The sequence below is a fragment of the Mugil cephalus genome, chromosome 13 (genome assembly GCF_022458985.1).
Source record: "Mugil cephalus isolate CIBA_MC_2020 chromosome 13, CIBA_Mcephalus_1.1, whole genome shotgun sequence".
In the NCBI taxonomy this organism is placed as follows: domain Eukaryota; kingdom Metazoa; phylum Chordata; class Actinopteri; order Mugiliformes; family Mugilidae; genus Mugil; species Mugil cephalus.
In genome coordinates, this window is record NC_061782.1 from 2,058,603 (window position 1) to 2,074,399 (window position 15,797).

Below are 15,797 nucleotides of genomic sequence, written 5' to 3' on the forward strand. Positions count from 1 at the left end.
AGCAGATTTGAATATGTGAACCTTCCTACATGTCACATTCTGCTGTAGACTGTTTAGATGCAGAGGACAGAACCAACACCAGTGAGAGAAACTCATTCAGGTGAGATCTTTTTAACTTTTAAAGGTAAATATATAAAAACATCTCACATGTAGTGATTATTAAGAAATAACAAAAAAATTAAATATATGAAAGTAAATGTTGAAAATGCGACAATCAAAGTAGCTTTTAAATGTAGGTATGAAGAATGTGTGGAGGAAGTATTTCACTTATGTACATACACTATAATAGAAAGAGACCATGAAAATAACATTCCAGTATGAAAAATATAGTTGAATTAAAACTTTTAAAAACTGTGACGCGTTACTGTTCAGTTGGGTTCTGCTCAAGGTTTTTTCCTGTTATATTTTAAGATCAGGTTTTGTAAAACGTCTTGAGACAATTTGTTTTGTTATTGACACTATAAATCAAATAACACTGAATCGTGCTGCTACTCTGATATTCTCCTACTTTGCAACTAACATGTAATGACAATATATATATAAATTAAAACACACAATCTTGTCATCACCTTATACAGTCACCCAGTGACACATACAGTAACATTGCCTTAAGTAACCGAGGAACAAGCAAACTGGTGGAGGGGGCTGTATGGGGTGAGTAGATGGAGTGTGAGCCTGCAGCAGTGCAGAGTCCAGTGCATTGTTCTTGTGGCAGTTGTGTTGAATTGTGGTTGCGAACAGTAGTAGATGTGAGGACGGTGTTGGTTAAACTGCTGGAGGAATGGGGAACAATAGAGGTTAAAGTTTTAGGCGTTATTAGGGCTTATTTGTCCTAAGTTGATGTTATTTTACCGAGTTGACTGTTTATAAAGAAGCTAAGTACAATTTCATAAAAAACAACAGAAAAGTTATTTTATTCATTCATTCATCATTGACTGTTCACATACGTACTGAACACCTTCATCCTGCAGTTGTTTCTTTCTTCCTCCTGGTTTCTCTCCAACATTTATACTGAACTAAAGGTATACTGTGTTCAACGTACACCTCAAAGCTTCATGGACATCACTGAATGACTTCAGACAGATAATCTCTCTAATCTCTCAAACACCAGGATTCAAACTAAACAATGGAATATTTCAACATCAGCACCACATGGAACGAAAGTTATGAAGAAATCTACAACAGCTTCAACTACTATGAACACAACTATTATCTGTACTGCACCATTGGCTGCTTTACAGGCAAAGATGCATTAATCTTATATGTTTCCACAATAGTCGTTATCTGCATCAGCCTTCCTTTGACCCTACTGGCCATCTACTCACTGTCTTCTCTGGTGAGTCCATTATAACAGATGTGTGTATTTATAATGATGTGTTGTGTACAGTCTGTCAGTAAATGATTGTCTTTGACTCGGCTCAGGTGTAAACGTCTTGATTCATTGATTCTGGTTCTTAGATGGATAAATGTCTCTGACTGCAGTTTCTGCTCAGAGCCAGATGTCATATTTGGAGGAGGTGAAGTTCAGAACATGTTAACAACTGCTTTAGTTCCTTTTACCAATGTTTTCCTGCAGGTCAGAAAGGATCACGGTGCTCCACTCTACGTCATCAACCTCCTCATTTCTGATCTGGTTCAGTTCCTCTGCATGATTATTTGGGTGACTAAGAAGAATGAGAAACTTTAAAGAAACTTTAATGATCATTTACTGTTATTGTCTGTTGTCCAGTGTTGGCTTCATGGTGTGTATCTCCCTAGAAAGGTAACTATCTGTCTGATCCAGTTTGTGTGTATCTACGTCTGTGTCTAACCATTTTATTAGTCTATAATTCTGATGCTCCTCAAAGACTGTCTATGTGTGTCTGTCTTTCATTACAGGTATTTGGTCATCGTCTGGCCGCTGTGGTACAGATTCAGAAGAAACATCAAGACCTCTGTGGTGGTCTGTGTCCTAGTCTGGATCCTTCCTCCTGTTTTTTTCCTCCCATTCTATTACAGTTTGGGTTTTCTGAAGACACAAACCATCGTAGGTGTCTACCTCCCCCTCCCTCTGTTCATCTTCTCCCTGGGTGGGACTCTTAAAGCCCTGTCTGGATCCATCAGTGTCTCCTCTGATGAAAAACGAAGAATTGTGGCAGTTTTGGTCGTAGTGCTGCTTATTTACATCCTGCTGTTCCTGCCCGCTGTCATTAGGTTACTAGCAGTAGAAATCAGAATGACCTCTAGATTCAGCACTGTGTGTTACATTCTTGTTCAGTTGAGTCCTCTTGCAGACTTGATTTTATACATTTTCATGATGTATAAGACAAATTTAAATATCAGTCACAGTTCATTTAAAACTGTTACTTGTGTTCACTTGTGTTATCTCTACTTTACATTTACATTTGTGATAAATATGCAAAAAAAAAAAAAAGAAACCAGGAAGGGGCAAACACCTTTTCACACTGGAGGCAAAAGAGCTGCTGTTTATCTTTTTAACAGAGTTCTCAGGAAAATAAAGATGTTCTGTATGAACACTGATCATAATAATTTATAAATTCACACAAATGAAAATATTTGCTGGAACATAAAATTAAAGATGAAACAAACCTTCAAACTGGACATTGGTAGAAAGTCTGTTTTAAATAATTCTTGGAGGATGTTTTGTTGAAATAATATTGGATGATATCTTGCGTGATGATTCCTGGGATCATTTTACTTATATCTGACTTCATATCTCACTTCCTCATATGAGCAGATTTGAATATGTGAAACTTCCTACATGTCACATTCTGCTGTAGACTGTTTAGATGCAGAGGACAGAACCAACACCAGTGGGAGGAACTTTTTAACTTTTAACTTTAAGTCAGATAAACTAATTATTCAGAAATAATGAAACAAAGTTAAATATATGAAAAAAAATTGAAAATGTGACAATCAAAGCAGATTTGAAATGTAAGTGTGAAGAATGTGTGGAAGAAGTGTTCAGATATGTTACTTGTGTACGTAAGAGACTATAAAAATAATATTCCAGCATTTTTTTTTTTTTTTTTTACAATATTTACAAATTGAAAGACGTACAGTTTGGCGAGAAATTAATCAATCAGGCAACACAAGAAACAGCCTGACAGGATTTTAGAGGAGGAGGAGTGAACAGAACCTGAGAGTTTCATGGATCACAATACAATTATGAATGTTTCTTGAAACTAGTGACGTTTGATATCACTGATTTCCGTTCCCATCCGATACTGAGTAAAATGATCTGATACCAATACTTTGTGTAAATACGCCCTGATGTGTCTGGTAAACCTAAAAAAGTAGTGTATTTCAAATCAATGGGCTAAAAATAAGACACAACCTACCACAGGTTTCTATCAGTGTTTTTTTATCATCTGGTTGAGGTTTGAGTTGAGTTGTGCATCAGTGTATAGTCTCTGGACTGTCAGTTCAGGGGTTGAGGTTTCGCAAAACATACAGCAGCAACTTATCACACTGATATAAAGATTTCCTCCTGATAACGATCAAGAAAACTGAACAACTCTTTATCCGTCACTGAGCTCTGAACATGTGGAAATTATGACTCAATAAGTGAGTAAATAACAGAATGATGAGTTTTTTGCTTTATATAAGGTTGAAAGGAACTTCTCCATCTTATTTTAAATGTTGCAAAGAAAAGAATAACAATCCTATGTATAAACATTTCATGTTTCCCTTGGCTAAATATTGAAGTTGATTTTTTATCAAGTGTGTATGAATTTGAAGTGTTAAATGATTCTCAGAAGATGTTTCCATTGAGAGCATGTCTGCTGACGTCTTTCCTGATTACTTCTGTCACATTGATCCTATCTGACCAAATATATCACTTCCTCATATGAACGAATTTGTTTAAGTGTAGCTTCCTATATGTCACATTCTGCTGTGGACTGTTTAGATGCAGAGAACAGAACCAACTCTAGAGTGAGGACTCAGAATTCACACTGAAGAATGGAACATTTCAACATCAACACCTCATATTTTAGATTTTGTAACGGTTTTTTCTGCTTTGAAGAAAAAGAGGGATTCATCCTATATGTTTTTATACTGATCATCGTCTGCATCAGCCTTCCTTTGACCCTACTGGCCATCTACTCACTGTCTTCTCTGGTGAGTCCATTATAACAGATGTGTGTATTTATAATGATGTGTTGTGTACAGTCTGTCGGTAAATGATTGTCTTTGACTCGGCTCAGGTGTAAAAGTCTTGGTTCATCTGGTTCTTAGATGGATAAATGTCTCTGACTGCAGTTTCTGCTCAGAGCCAGATGTCATATTTGGAGAAGGTGAAGTTCAGAACATGTTAACAACTGCTTTAATTCCTTTTACCAATGTTTTCCTGCAGGTCAGAAAGGATCATGGTGCTCCACTCTACGTCATCAACCTCCTCATTTCTGATCTGGTTCAGTTCCTCTGCATGATTGTTTGGGTGGCTGACAAAAATAACTCAGAGAAACTCCTTTTCTTTTATCTTTATTACTGTGGTCTGTTGTCCAGTGTTGGCTTCATGGTGTGTATCTCCCTAGAAAGGTAACTATGTGTCTGATCCAGTTTGTGTGTATCTACGTCTGTGTCTGACCATTTTATTAGTCTATAATTCTGATGCTCCTCAAAGACTGTCTATGTGTGTCTGTCTGTCATTACAGGTATCTGGTCATCGTCTGGCCGCTGTGGTACAGATTCAGAAGAAACATCAAGATCTCTGTGGTGGTCTGTGTCCTAGTCTGGATCCTTCCTCCTGTTTGTATCATCCCGTTGTATTTTCTGGGTTGATGTTTTGATCACACAACCCGTCTTAGGTGTCTACCTCCTCCTCCCCCTCCCTCTGTTCATCTTCTCCCTGGGTGGGACTCTTATAGCCCTGTCTGGATCCATCAGTGTCTCTTCTGATGAAAAACAAAGAATTGTGGCAGTTTTGGTCGTAGTGCTGCTTATTTACATACTGCTGTTCATGCCCACTGTCATTTTGTTACTGGCAGGCCAAATAATCAACCACGATCTCTTGCTTGCGTCTGACATTCTTCGTCTTTTTAGTCCTCTTGCAGACTTGATTTTGTACATTTTCATGATGAAAGGAACCACAGACAAGATTTTGGCCTCACTGTGTTGTTGCAGAATGCAGCTTCAGGAATCACCAGATGAACAGCATGAATAACGACAGCATGTACACAGTCAGCTTCATGTAGGCAGGAAGTAGAAGTTTTAGTTTAGTTGTTGCAGTAGGAGGTAGTGGCCAGCAGGTGGTGCTGCTGCTGTCATTTCTGACTGCAGAACACAGAGATCCAGGCAGAAGTCTCTGGTTTAGTTTAGTTTACATATATACTCACATCTCATCTATCCATTTCCAAAGATTTCTATGAGAACACACAGCTTCCTCTCAGTTCATACACACTCTGTCTTTTATGAAACAACTTCTGGATACGTAGTGGTAGTAGATTGATATGTACCTTGTACATCAACAGTGATATTTTGAAATCTACAAGTTTCTTCTATCTGAGAATTTTGACAAGTTATGAATAATTTGTTTGTGGTTTCCTGACAATAAACTCTATTGATAATTCTAATTGCTCTTTTCTGAAGCAAATAAATGAGATTAGTGATCAGTAAGTAGTGTATAGTAGTATGAGGGGATAATATGATGTTGTAGCAAATTTGTATGAAGAATTTCTTCATATAAGATTGCAAGAGACAATATAAACCCTGAAGTGTTTAATATAAACTTAATATAAACAATATGTGGTTTCCAACATAATTTATGTTCAATAACAAGTCACAAGAATGTATTCTCATTTTGAACCTTAATATTAATTGTATGATTTTCCTAAGATCGTCTATTTAGTTTCATTTACATTTCCTGATAATTCATTCTTTCAAAAATATATAACTCAGTTTCCACAGAATCCAGCTACAGTTCAACATTTTTACTGGAACAAAAACAAGTTAGTATCATCTCCAAATGAGACAAAATTTAACAAATTAGACACATTACAGATATCATTTATGTACAGTATAAATAATCTTGCAGCCAGTACCGATCCTTGTGGAACACCACATTCAACCTGTAGCAACATACTGATACCTGTTTACAAGAGAGTTAATTAATCCACGGCTCAGTTATTTGTTAAAGAATGCTTGTCTCTGTTTTTGTAAATGGGAATGAACTTTGCAATTTCCATTTGATCTGGAAATACGATGTTTGAATTAATTGATTCAAGATATAAGTTAGTGGTTTTACTATGCTATGGATGATATATTCTACCAATTTCATTCCAATATCATTGTAATCAGTGTGTCCTCTGATTTTATTTCTTTGCACAAATAATCTGCTTTTTTTGGACTGCCTGATCTTGAACAACCTATCCACACTGTATATACAGAATGTCCTGATATTTCTATTTACCTCTATATATTTTTCAGATTGCTATTATTTATTTGTATATTATTTCAAATTAATCATTGTGTTTTAGAAGCAGGAAAAGAGAAATGTGATGCTTCCTTGTCTGAAAATACTTTCATTTGCTCATCATCCATGTTTAAACATTCAGTCTGTTTCTATCTCTGGGAATAAAGATGAGAACAGAAAACAAACTCAGCACTTTCTACATTCTTTATTCATGCATGTTTATTAGTTGGATGTTTTAGTAGAAGATCTCACAGACTGATTCATATTGATGATGATGATGTGATATTGATAGTGACATTGTTCAGCTTGATCACTGAAACACAGTCTTAATGTGATAATCACTGACAGCTGATCATGGACTGACATATTATATTTATTCACCTCATATCTGATACCTCACTTCCTCATATGAGCAGATTTGCATATATGAACCTTCCTACATGTCACGTTCTGCTGTAGACTGTTTAGATGCAGAGGACAGAACCAACACCAGTGAGACATATTTTAACTTTTAACTTTAACTAAGATAAGGTGATTATCAAGAAATAACAAACGAAAAGTTAAGTATAAGAAAATAAAGGTTGAAAATGTGACAATCAAAGCAGATTTCAAATGTGGGTGTGAAGAATGTGTGGAAGAAGTATTCAGATATGTTACTTATGAACATGTACTATAGTAGAAAGAGACTATAAAGATAATATTCCTGCATGGAAAATATAGTTGAATTAAAAAGGTAAAAACTGTAACATGTTACTGTTAAGTTGGCTGTGACCTAGTGGTTAGAGAAGCAGTTTTGTTTCTGAGGTTATTAGTTCAATCTCCTCTATGTCCATGACTGAGGGTCCTTGAGCAAACACCTAAAAGCTCCACGCTCACTGGAATGTGTTCACTGTGTGTGTTCATGTATGTACATATATACAGTGGTGGAAAAAATGTTTAGCCCATGTTTTTGCGAAATAGAAGTAGTTTGTCTCCCAAACGTTCATTTAAAACTGTTACTTGTGTTTACTTGTGTTATCTTTGTCTTGTATTTACATTTGTGACAAACATGCAAGCGAATAAATAAATAAGAATCCAGGAAGGGGCAAACACCTTTTCACACTGTAGGTAAATGAGCTGCTGTTTATGTTAATACGGAGTTCACCAGGAAAAGTTGTGATGTATGAACACTGATCACATTGTGTCTCTGTAATTTATAAATTTACATAAACAAAAGGTGAAACAAAAACACAAACTGGACAGTGATAGAAAGTCTGTTTTAAATGATTCTTGGAGGATGTTTTGTTGAAATAATATTTGTTGATATCTGTCATGATGATTCCTGTGATCATTTTAATTATATCTGACCTCATATCTCATTTCCTCATATGAGCAGATTTGAATATGTGAACCTTCCTACATGTCACATTCTGCTGTAGATTGTTTAGATGCAGAGGACAGAACAACACCAGTGAGAGGAACTCATTCAGGTGAGATCTTTTTAACTTTTAAAGGTAAATATATTAAAACATCTCACATGTAGTGATTATTAAGAAATAACAAAATTTAAATACATGAAAGTAAATGTTGAAAATGCCACAATCAAAGTAGCTTTTAAATGTAGGTATGAAGAATGTGTGGAGGAAGTATTCGGGTATTTCACTTATGTACATACACTATAATAGAAAGAGACCATAAAAATAACATTCCAGCATGAAAAATATAGTTGAATTAAAACTTTAAAAAACTGTGACGTGTTACTGTTCAGTTGGGTTCTGCTCAAGGTTTTTCCTGTTATATTTTAAGATCAGGTTTTGTAAAAGGTCTTGAGACAATTTTTTTTGTTATTGAAACTATAAATCAAATAACACTGAATCGTGCTGCTACTCTGATATTCTCCTACTTTGCAACTAAGATGCAATGACAATATAAAATACATTAAAACACACAATCTTGCCATCACCTTATACAGTCACCCAGTGACACATACAGTAACATTGCCTTAAGTAACCGAGGAACAAGCAAACTGGTGGAGGGGGCTGTATGGGGTGTGTAGATGGAGTGTGAGCCTGCAGCAGTGCAGAGTCCAGTGCATTGTTCTTGTGGCAGTTGTGTTGAATTGTGGTTGTGAACAGTAGTAGATGTGAGGACGGTGTTGGTTAAACTGCTGGAGGAATGGGGAACAATAGAGGTTAAAGTTTTAGGCGTTATTAGGGCTTATTTGTCCTAAGTTGATGTTATTTTACCGAGTTGACTGTTTATAAAGAAGCTAAACACAATTTCATGAATAATAACAGAAAAGTTCTTTTATTCCATCATTCATCATTGATTGTTCACATACGTACTGAACACCTTTATCCTGCAGTTGTTTCTTTCTTCCTCCTTGTTTCTCTCCAACATTTATACTGAACTAAAGGTATACTGTGTTCAACGTACACCTCAAAGCGTCATGGACATCACTGAATGACTTCAGACAGATAATCTCTCTAATCTCTCAAACACCAGGATTCAAACTGAACAATGGAATATTTCAACATCAGCACCACATGGAACGAAAGTTATGAAGAAATCTACAACAGCTTCAACTACTATGAACACAACTATTACCAGTACTGCACCATTGGCTGCTTTACAGGCAAAGATGCATTAATCTTATATGTTTCCACAATAGTCGTTATCTGCATCAGTCTTCCTTTGATCCTACTGGCCATCTACTCACTGTCTTCTCTGGTGAGTCCATTATAACAGATGAGTGTTTTTATAATGATGTGTTGTGTACAGTCTGTCAGTAAATGATTGTCTTTGACTCGGCTCAGGTGTAAAAGTCTTGGTTCATCTGGTTCTTAGATGGATAAATGTCTCTGACTGCAGTTTCTGCTCAGAGCCAGATGTCATATTTGGAGGAGGTGAAGTTCAGAACATGTTAATAACTGCTTTACTTCCTTTTACCAATGTTTTCCTGCAGGTCAGAAAGGATCACGGTGCTCCGGTCTACGTCATCAACCTCCTCATTTCTGATCTGGTTCAGCTCCTCTGCATGATTGTTTGGGTGGCTAAGAAGAATAAATTAGAGGCAAAATTGTGGGAAACTTTGATACTCATTTATTGTTTTGGTCTGTTGTCCAGTGTTGGCTTCATGGTGTGTATCTCCCTAGAAAGGTAACTATCTGTCTGATCCAGTTTGTGTGTATCTACGTCTGTGTCTAACCATTTTATTAGTCTATAATTCTGATGCTCCTCAAAGACTGTCTGTGTGTGTCTGTCTGTCATTACAGGTATCTGGTCATCGTCTGGCCGCTGTGGTACAGATTCAGAAGAACCATCAAGACTTATGTGGTGGTCTGTGTCCTAGTCTGGATCCTTCCTCCTGTTTTTTTCCTCCCAGTGTATTTATGCGTTGGTTATTACATCACACGGTTCTTCGCTGCCATCTTCTTCTTCCTCCCCCTCCCTCTGTTCATCTTCTCCCTGGGTGGGACTCTTAAAGCCCTGTCTGGATCCATCAGTGTCTCCTCTGATGAAAAACGAAGAATTGTGGCAGTTTTGGTCGTAGTGCTGCTTATTTACATCCTGCTGTTCCTGCCCACTGTCATTAGGTTACTAGCAGTAGAAATCAGAATGACCTCTAGATTCAGCACTGTGTGTTACATTCTTGTTCAGTTAAGTCCTCTTGCAGACTTGATTTTATACATTTTCATGATGTATAAGACAAATTTAAATATCAGTCACAGTTCATTTAAAACTGTTACTTGTGTTCACTTGTGTTATCTCTACTTTACATTTACATTTGTGATAAATATGCAAAAAAAAAAAAAAGAAACCAGGAAGGGGCAAACACCTTTTCACACTGGAGGCAAAAGAGCTGCTGTTTATCTTTTTAACAGAGTTCTCAGGAAAATAAAGATGTTCTGTATGAACACTGATCATAATAATTTATAAATTCACACAAATGAAAATATTTGCTGGAACATAAAATTAAAGATGAAACAAACCTTCAAACTGGACATTGGTAGAAAGTCTGTTTTAAATAATTCTTGGAGGATGTTTTGTTGAAATAATATTGGATGATATCTTGCGTGATGATTCCTGGGATCATTTTACTTATATCTGACTTCATATCTCACTTCCTCATATGAGCAGATTTGAATATGTGAAACTTCCTACATGTCACATTCTGCTGTAGACTGTTTAGATGCAGAGGACAGAACCAACACCAGTGGGAGGAACTTTTTAACTTTTAACTTTAAGTCAGATAAACTAATTATTCAGAAATAACGAAACAAAGTTAAATATATGAAAAAAAATTGAAAATGTGACAATCAAAGCAGATTTGAAATGTAAGTGTGAAGAATGTGTGGAAGAAGTGTTCAGATATGTTACTTGTGTACGTAAGAGACTATAAAAATAATATTCCAGCATTTTTATTTTTTTTTTTTACAATATTTACAAATTGAAAGACGTACAGTTTGGCGAGAAATTAATCAATCAGGCAACACAAGAAACAGCCTGACAGGATTTTAGAGGAGGAGGAGTGAACAGAACCTGAGAGTTTCATGGATCACAATACAATTATGAATGTTTCTTGAAACTAGTGACGTTTGATATCACCGATTTCCGTTCCCATCCGATACTGAGTAAAATGATCTGATACCAATACTTTGTGTAAATACGCCCTGATGTGTCTGGTAAACCTAAAAAAGTAGTGTATTTCAAATCAATGGGCTAAAAATAAGACACGACCTACCACAGGTTTCTATAAGTGTTTTTTTTATCATCTGGTTGAGGTTTGAGTTGAGTTGTGCATCAGTGTATAGTCTCTGGACTGTCAGTTCAGGGGGTTGAGGTTTCGCAAAACATACAGCAGCAACTTATCACACTGATATAAAGATTTCCTCCTGATAACGATCAAGAAAACTGAACCACTCTTTATCCGTCACTGAGCTCTGAACATGTGGAAATTATGACTCAATAAGTGAGTATATAACAGAATGATGAGTTTTGTGCTTTATATAAGGTTGAAAGGAACTTCTCCATCTTATTTTAAATGTTGCAAAGAAAAGAATAACAATCCAATGTATAAACATTTCATGTTTCCCTTGGCTAAATATTGAAGTTGATTTTTTATCAAGTGTGTATGAATTTGAAGTGTTAAATGATTCTCAGAAGATGTTTCCATTGAGAGCATGTCTGCTGACGTCTTTCCTGATTACTTCTGTCACATTGATCCTATCTGACCAAATATATCACTTCCTCATATGAACGAATTTGTTTAAGTGTAGCTTCCTATATGTCACATTCTGCTGTGGACTGTTTAGATGCAGAGAACAGAACCAACTCTAGAGTGAGGACTCAGAATTCACACTGAGGAATGGAACATTTCAACATCAACAACTCATATTTTAGATTTTGTAATGGTTTTTTCTGCTTTGAAGAAAAAGAGGGATTCATCTTATATGTTTTTATACTGATCATCATCTGCATCAGCCTTCCTTTGACCCTACTGGCCATCTACTCATTGTCTTCTCTGGTGAGTCCATTATAACAGATGTGTGTATTTATAATGATGTGTTGTGTACAATCTGTCAGTAAATGATTGTCTTTGACTCGGCTCAGGTGTAAAAGTCTTGGTTCATCTGGTTCTTAGATGGATAAATGTCTCTGACTGCAGTTTCTGCTCAGAGCCAGATGTCATATTTGGAGGAGGTGAAGTTCAGAACATGTTAACAACTGCTTTGGTTCCTTTTACCAATTTTTTCCTGCAGGTCAGAAAGGATCACGGTGCTCCACTCTACATCATCAACCTCCTCATTTCTGATCTGGTTCAGCTCCTCTGCATGACTAGTGGTGTGGCGTACATTGGGTTGCTGTGGGTTGTTGATTTTATTTATTATTATGGTCTGTTTACCAGCGTTGGCTTCATGGTGTGTATCTCCCTAGAAAGGTAACTATCTGTCTGATCCAGTTTGTGTGTATCTACGTCTGTGTCTAACCATTTTATTAGTCTATAATTATGATGCTCCTTAAAAGACTGTCTGACCAGTGAGATATATTTTAACTTTTAACTTTAACTAAGATAAGGTGATTATCAAGAATTAACAAATGAAAAGTTAAGTATAAGAAAATAAACGTTGAAAATGTGACAATCAAAGCAGATCTCAAATGTGGGTGTGAAGAATGTGTGGAAGAAGTATTCAGATATGTTACTTATGTACATGTACTATAGTAGAAAGAGACTATAAAGATAATATTCCTGCACGGAAAATATAGTTGAATTAAAAAGTTAAAAACTGTAACATGTTACTGTTAGCCCATGTTTTTGTGAAATAGAAGTAGTTTGTCTCCCAAATGTTCATTTAAAACTGTTACTTGTGTTAACTTGTGTTATCTTTGTCTTGTATTTACATTTGTGACAAACACGCAAGCGAATAAATAAATAAGAATCCAGGAAGGGGCAAACACCTTTTCACACTGTAGGTAAATGAGCTGCTGTTTATGTTAATACGGAGTTCACCAGGAAAAGATGTGATGTATGAACACTGATCACATTGTGTCTCTGTAATTTATAAATTCACATAAACAAAAGGTGAAACATAAAAATAAAGAAGATGAAACAAAAACCCAAACTGGACAGTGATAGAAAGTCTGTTTTAAATGATTCTTGGAGGATGTTTTGTTGAAATAATATTTGTTGATATCTGTCATGATGATTCCTGTGATCATTTTAATTATATCTGACCTCATATCTCATTTCCTCATATGAGCAGATTTGAATATGTGAACCTTCCTACATGCCCAATTCTGCTGTAGACTGTTTAGATGCAGAGGACAGAACAACACCAGTGAGAGAAACTCATTCAGGTGAGATCTTTTTAACTTTTAAAGGTAAATACATATATTAAAACACCTCACATGTAGTGATTATTAAGAAATAACAAAATTTAAATACATGAAAGTAAATGTTGAAAATGCGACAATCAAAGCAGCTTTTATGTGTAGGTATGAAGAATGTGTGGAGGAAGTATTTCACTTATGTACATACACTATAATAGAAAGAGACCATAAAAATAACATTCCAGCATGAAAAATATAGTTGAATTAAAACTTTAAAAAACTGTGACGTGTTACTGTTCAGTTTGGTTCTGCTCAAGGTTTTTTCCCGTTATATTTTAAGATCAGGTTTTGTAAAACGTCTTGAGACAATTTGTTTTGTTATTGAAACTATAAATCAAATAACACTGAATCGTGCTGCTACTCTGATATTCTCCTACTTTGCAACTAACATGTAATGACAATATAAAATACATTAAAACACACAATCTTGTCATCACCTTATACAGTCACCCAGTGACACATACAGTAACATTGCCTTAAGTAACCGAGGAACAAGCAAACTGGTGGAGGGGGCTGTATGGGGTGTGTAGATGGAGTGTGAGCCTGCAGCAGTGCAGAGTCCAGTGCATTGTTCTTGTGGCAGTTGTGTTGAATTGTGGTTGTGAACAGTAGTAGATGTGAGGACGGTGTTGATTAAACTGCTGGAGGAATGGGGAACAATAGAGGTTAAAGTTTTAGGCGTTATTAGGGCTTATTTGTCCTAAGTTGATGTTATTTTACCTAGTTGACTGTTTATAAAGAAGCTAAATACAATTTCATGAAAAACAACAAAAAAGTTATTTTATTCATTCATTCATCATTGACTGTTCACATATGTACTGAACACCTTTATCCTGCAGTTGTTTCTTTCTTCCTCCTGGTTTCTCTCCAACATTTATACTGAACTAAAGGTATACTGTGTTCAACGTACACCTCAAAGCTTCATGGACATCACTGAATGACATCAGACAGATAATCTCTCTAATCTCTCAAACACCAGGATTCAAACTGAACAATGGAACATTTCAACAACAGCACCACATGGAGCGAAAGTTGTGAAGAAAAAAACAACAACTCAAAGAACAATTTCACCTACTGCAATGTGATTTCTTTTGCTATTTTGGCAACGAGGGAATCATCTCATATATTTATACATGGATCATCGTCTGCATCAGTCTTCCTCTGATCCTACTGGCCATCTACATACTGTCTTCTCTGGTGAGTCCATTATAACAGATGAGTGTTTTTATAATGATGTGTTGTGTACAGTCTGTCAGTAAATGATTGTCTTTGACTCGGCTCAGGTGTAAAAGTCTTGGTTCATCTGGTTCTTAGATGGATAAATGTCTCTGACTGCAGTTTCTGCTCAGAGCCACATGTCATATTTGGAGGAGGTGAAGTTCAGAACATGTTAACAACTGCTTTAGTTCCTTTTACCAATGTTTTCCTGCAGGTCAGAAAGGATCACGGTGCTCCACTCTACGTCATCAACCTCCTCGTTTCTGACATCATTCAACTCCTCTGCATGACTGCTTGGGTGACAACCAACTGCGACATTATCTTCTTTTATCTTTATAATTATGGTCTGTTTACCAGCGTTGGCTTCATGGTGTTTATCTCCCTAGAAAGGTAACTATCTGTCTGATCCAGTTTGTGTGTATCTACGTCTGTGTCTAACCATTTTATTAGTCTATAATTCTGATGCTCCTCAAAGACTGTCTATGTGTGTCTGTCTTTCATTACAGGTATTTGCTCATCGTCTGGCCGCTGTGGTACAGATTCAGAAGAACCATCAAGACCTCTGTGGTGGTCTGTGTCCTAGTCTGGATCCTTCCTCCTGTTTTTTTCCTCTCATTGATTATCTGGATCGATTTTCTGGTCACACAAACCATCGGAGGTGTCTACCTCCTCCTCCCCCTCCCTCTGTTCATCTTCTTCCTGGGTGGGACTCTTAAAGCCCTGTCTGGATGCATCAGTGTCTCCTGTGATGAAAAACGAAGAATTGTGGCAGCTTTGGTCGTAGTGCTGCTTATTTACATACTGCTGTTCCTGCCCACTGCTATTCATCTGTTACTGCTAGGATTCCAACACATAATCAGCTATGATCTCTGGCTTGTGTCCAAAATTCTCATTCAACTGAGTCCTCTTGCAGACTTAATTTTGTACATTTTCATGATAAAAGGAGCCACAGACAAGATTTTGGCCTCACTGTGTTGTTGCAGGATGCAGCTTCAGGAATCACCAGATGAACAGCATGAATAACGACAACATGTACACAGTCAGCTTCATGTAGGCAGGAAGTAGACGTTTTAGTTTAGTTGTTGTAGTAGGAGGCAGTGGCCAGCAGGTGGTGCTGCTGCTGTCATTTCTGACTGCAGAACACAGAGATCCAGGCAGAAGTCTGCTGCATGTTGCCTCCTTTTAAAGCAGCTCATCACTAACTGTTGTACAGCTGACACTGAGACAGCAGAGATCCAACAAGTAACAAGTTTCTCTCTAAAGCTGAGCGTTCTGCAGGGTGACAGTTTCTAAA

The 15,797-nt window shown here is 36.6% G+C and overlaps 1 protein-coding gene and 1 pseudogene across 1 annotated transcript; both read left to right on the forward strand.

Moving 5' to 3' along the window:
• The first annotated feature begins 1,126 nt into the window (after positions 1–1,126).
• On the forward strand, positions 1,127–5,221 carry LOC125019030 (mas-related G-protein coupled receptor member X2-like). The gene is given in 8 exon segments (XM_047603533.1): positions 1,127–1,336; positions 1,577–1,669; positions 1,671–1,762; positions 1,879–2,102; positions 4,028–4,122; positions 4,358–4,542; positions 4,659–4,749; positions 4,751–5,221. Coding segments are annotated over 8 exon segments (1,407 nt in total). The 3' UTR covers positions 5,168–5,221.
• A 3,693-nt stretch (positions 5,222–8,914) lies between these two features.
• LOC125019031 lies at positions 8,915–15,557 on the forward strand (annotated as a pseudogene).
• Positions 15,558–15,797: the final 240 nt, after the last annotated feature.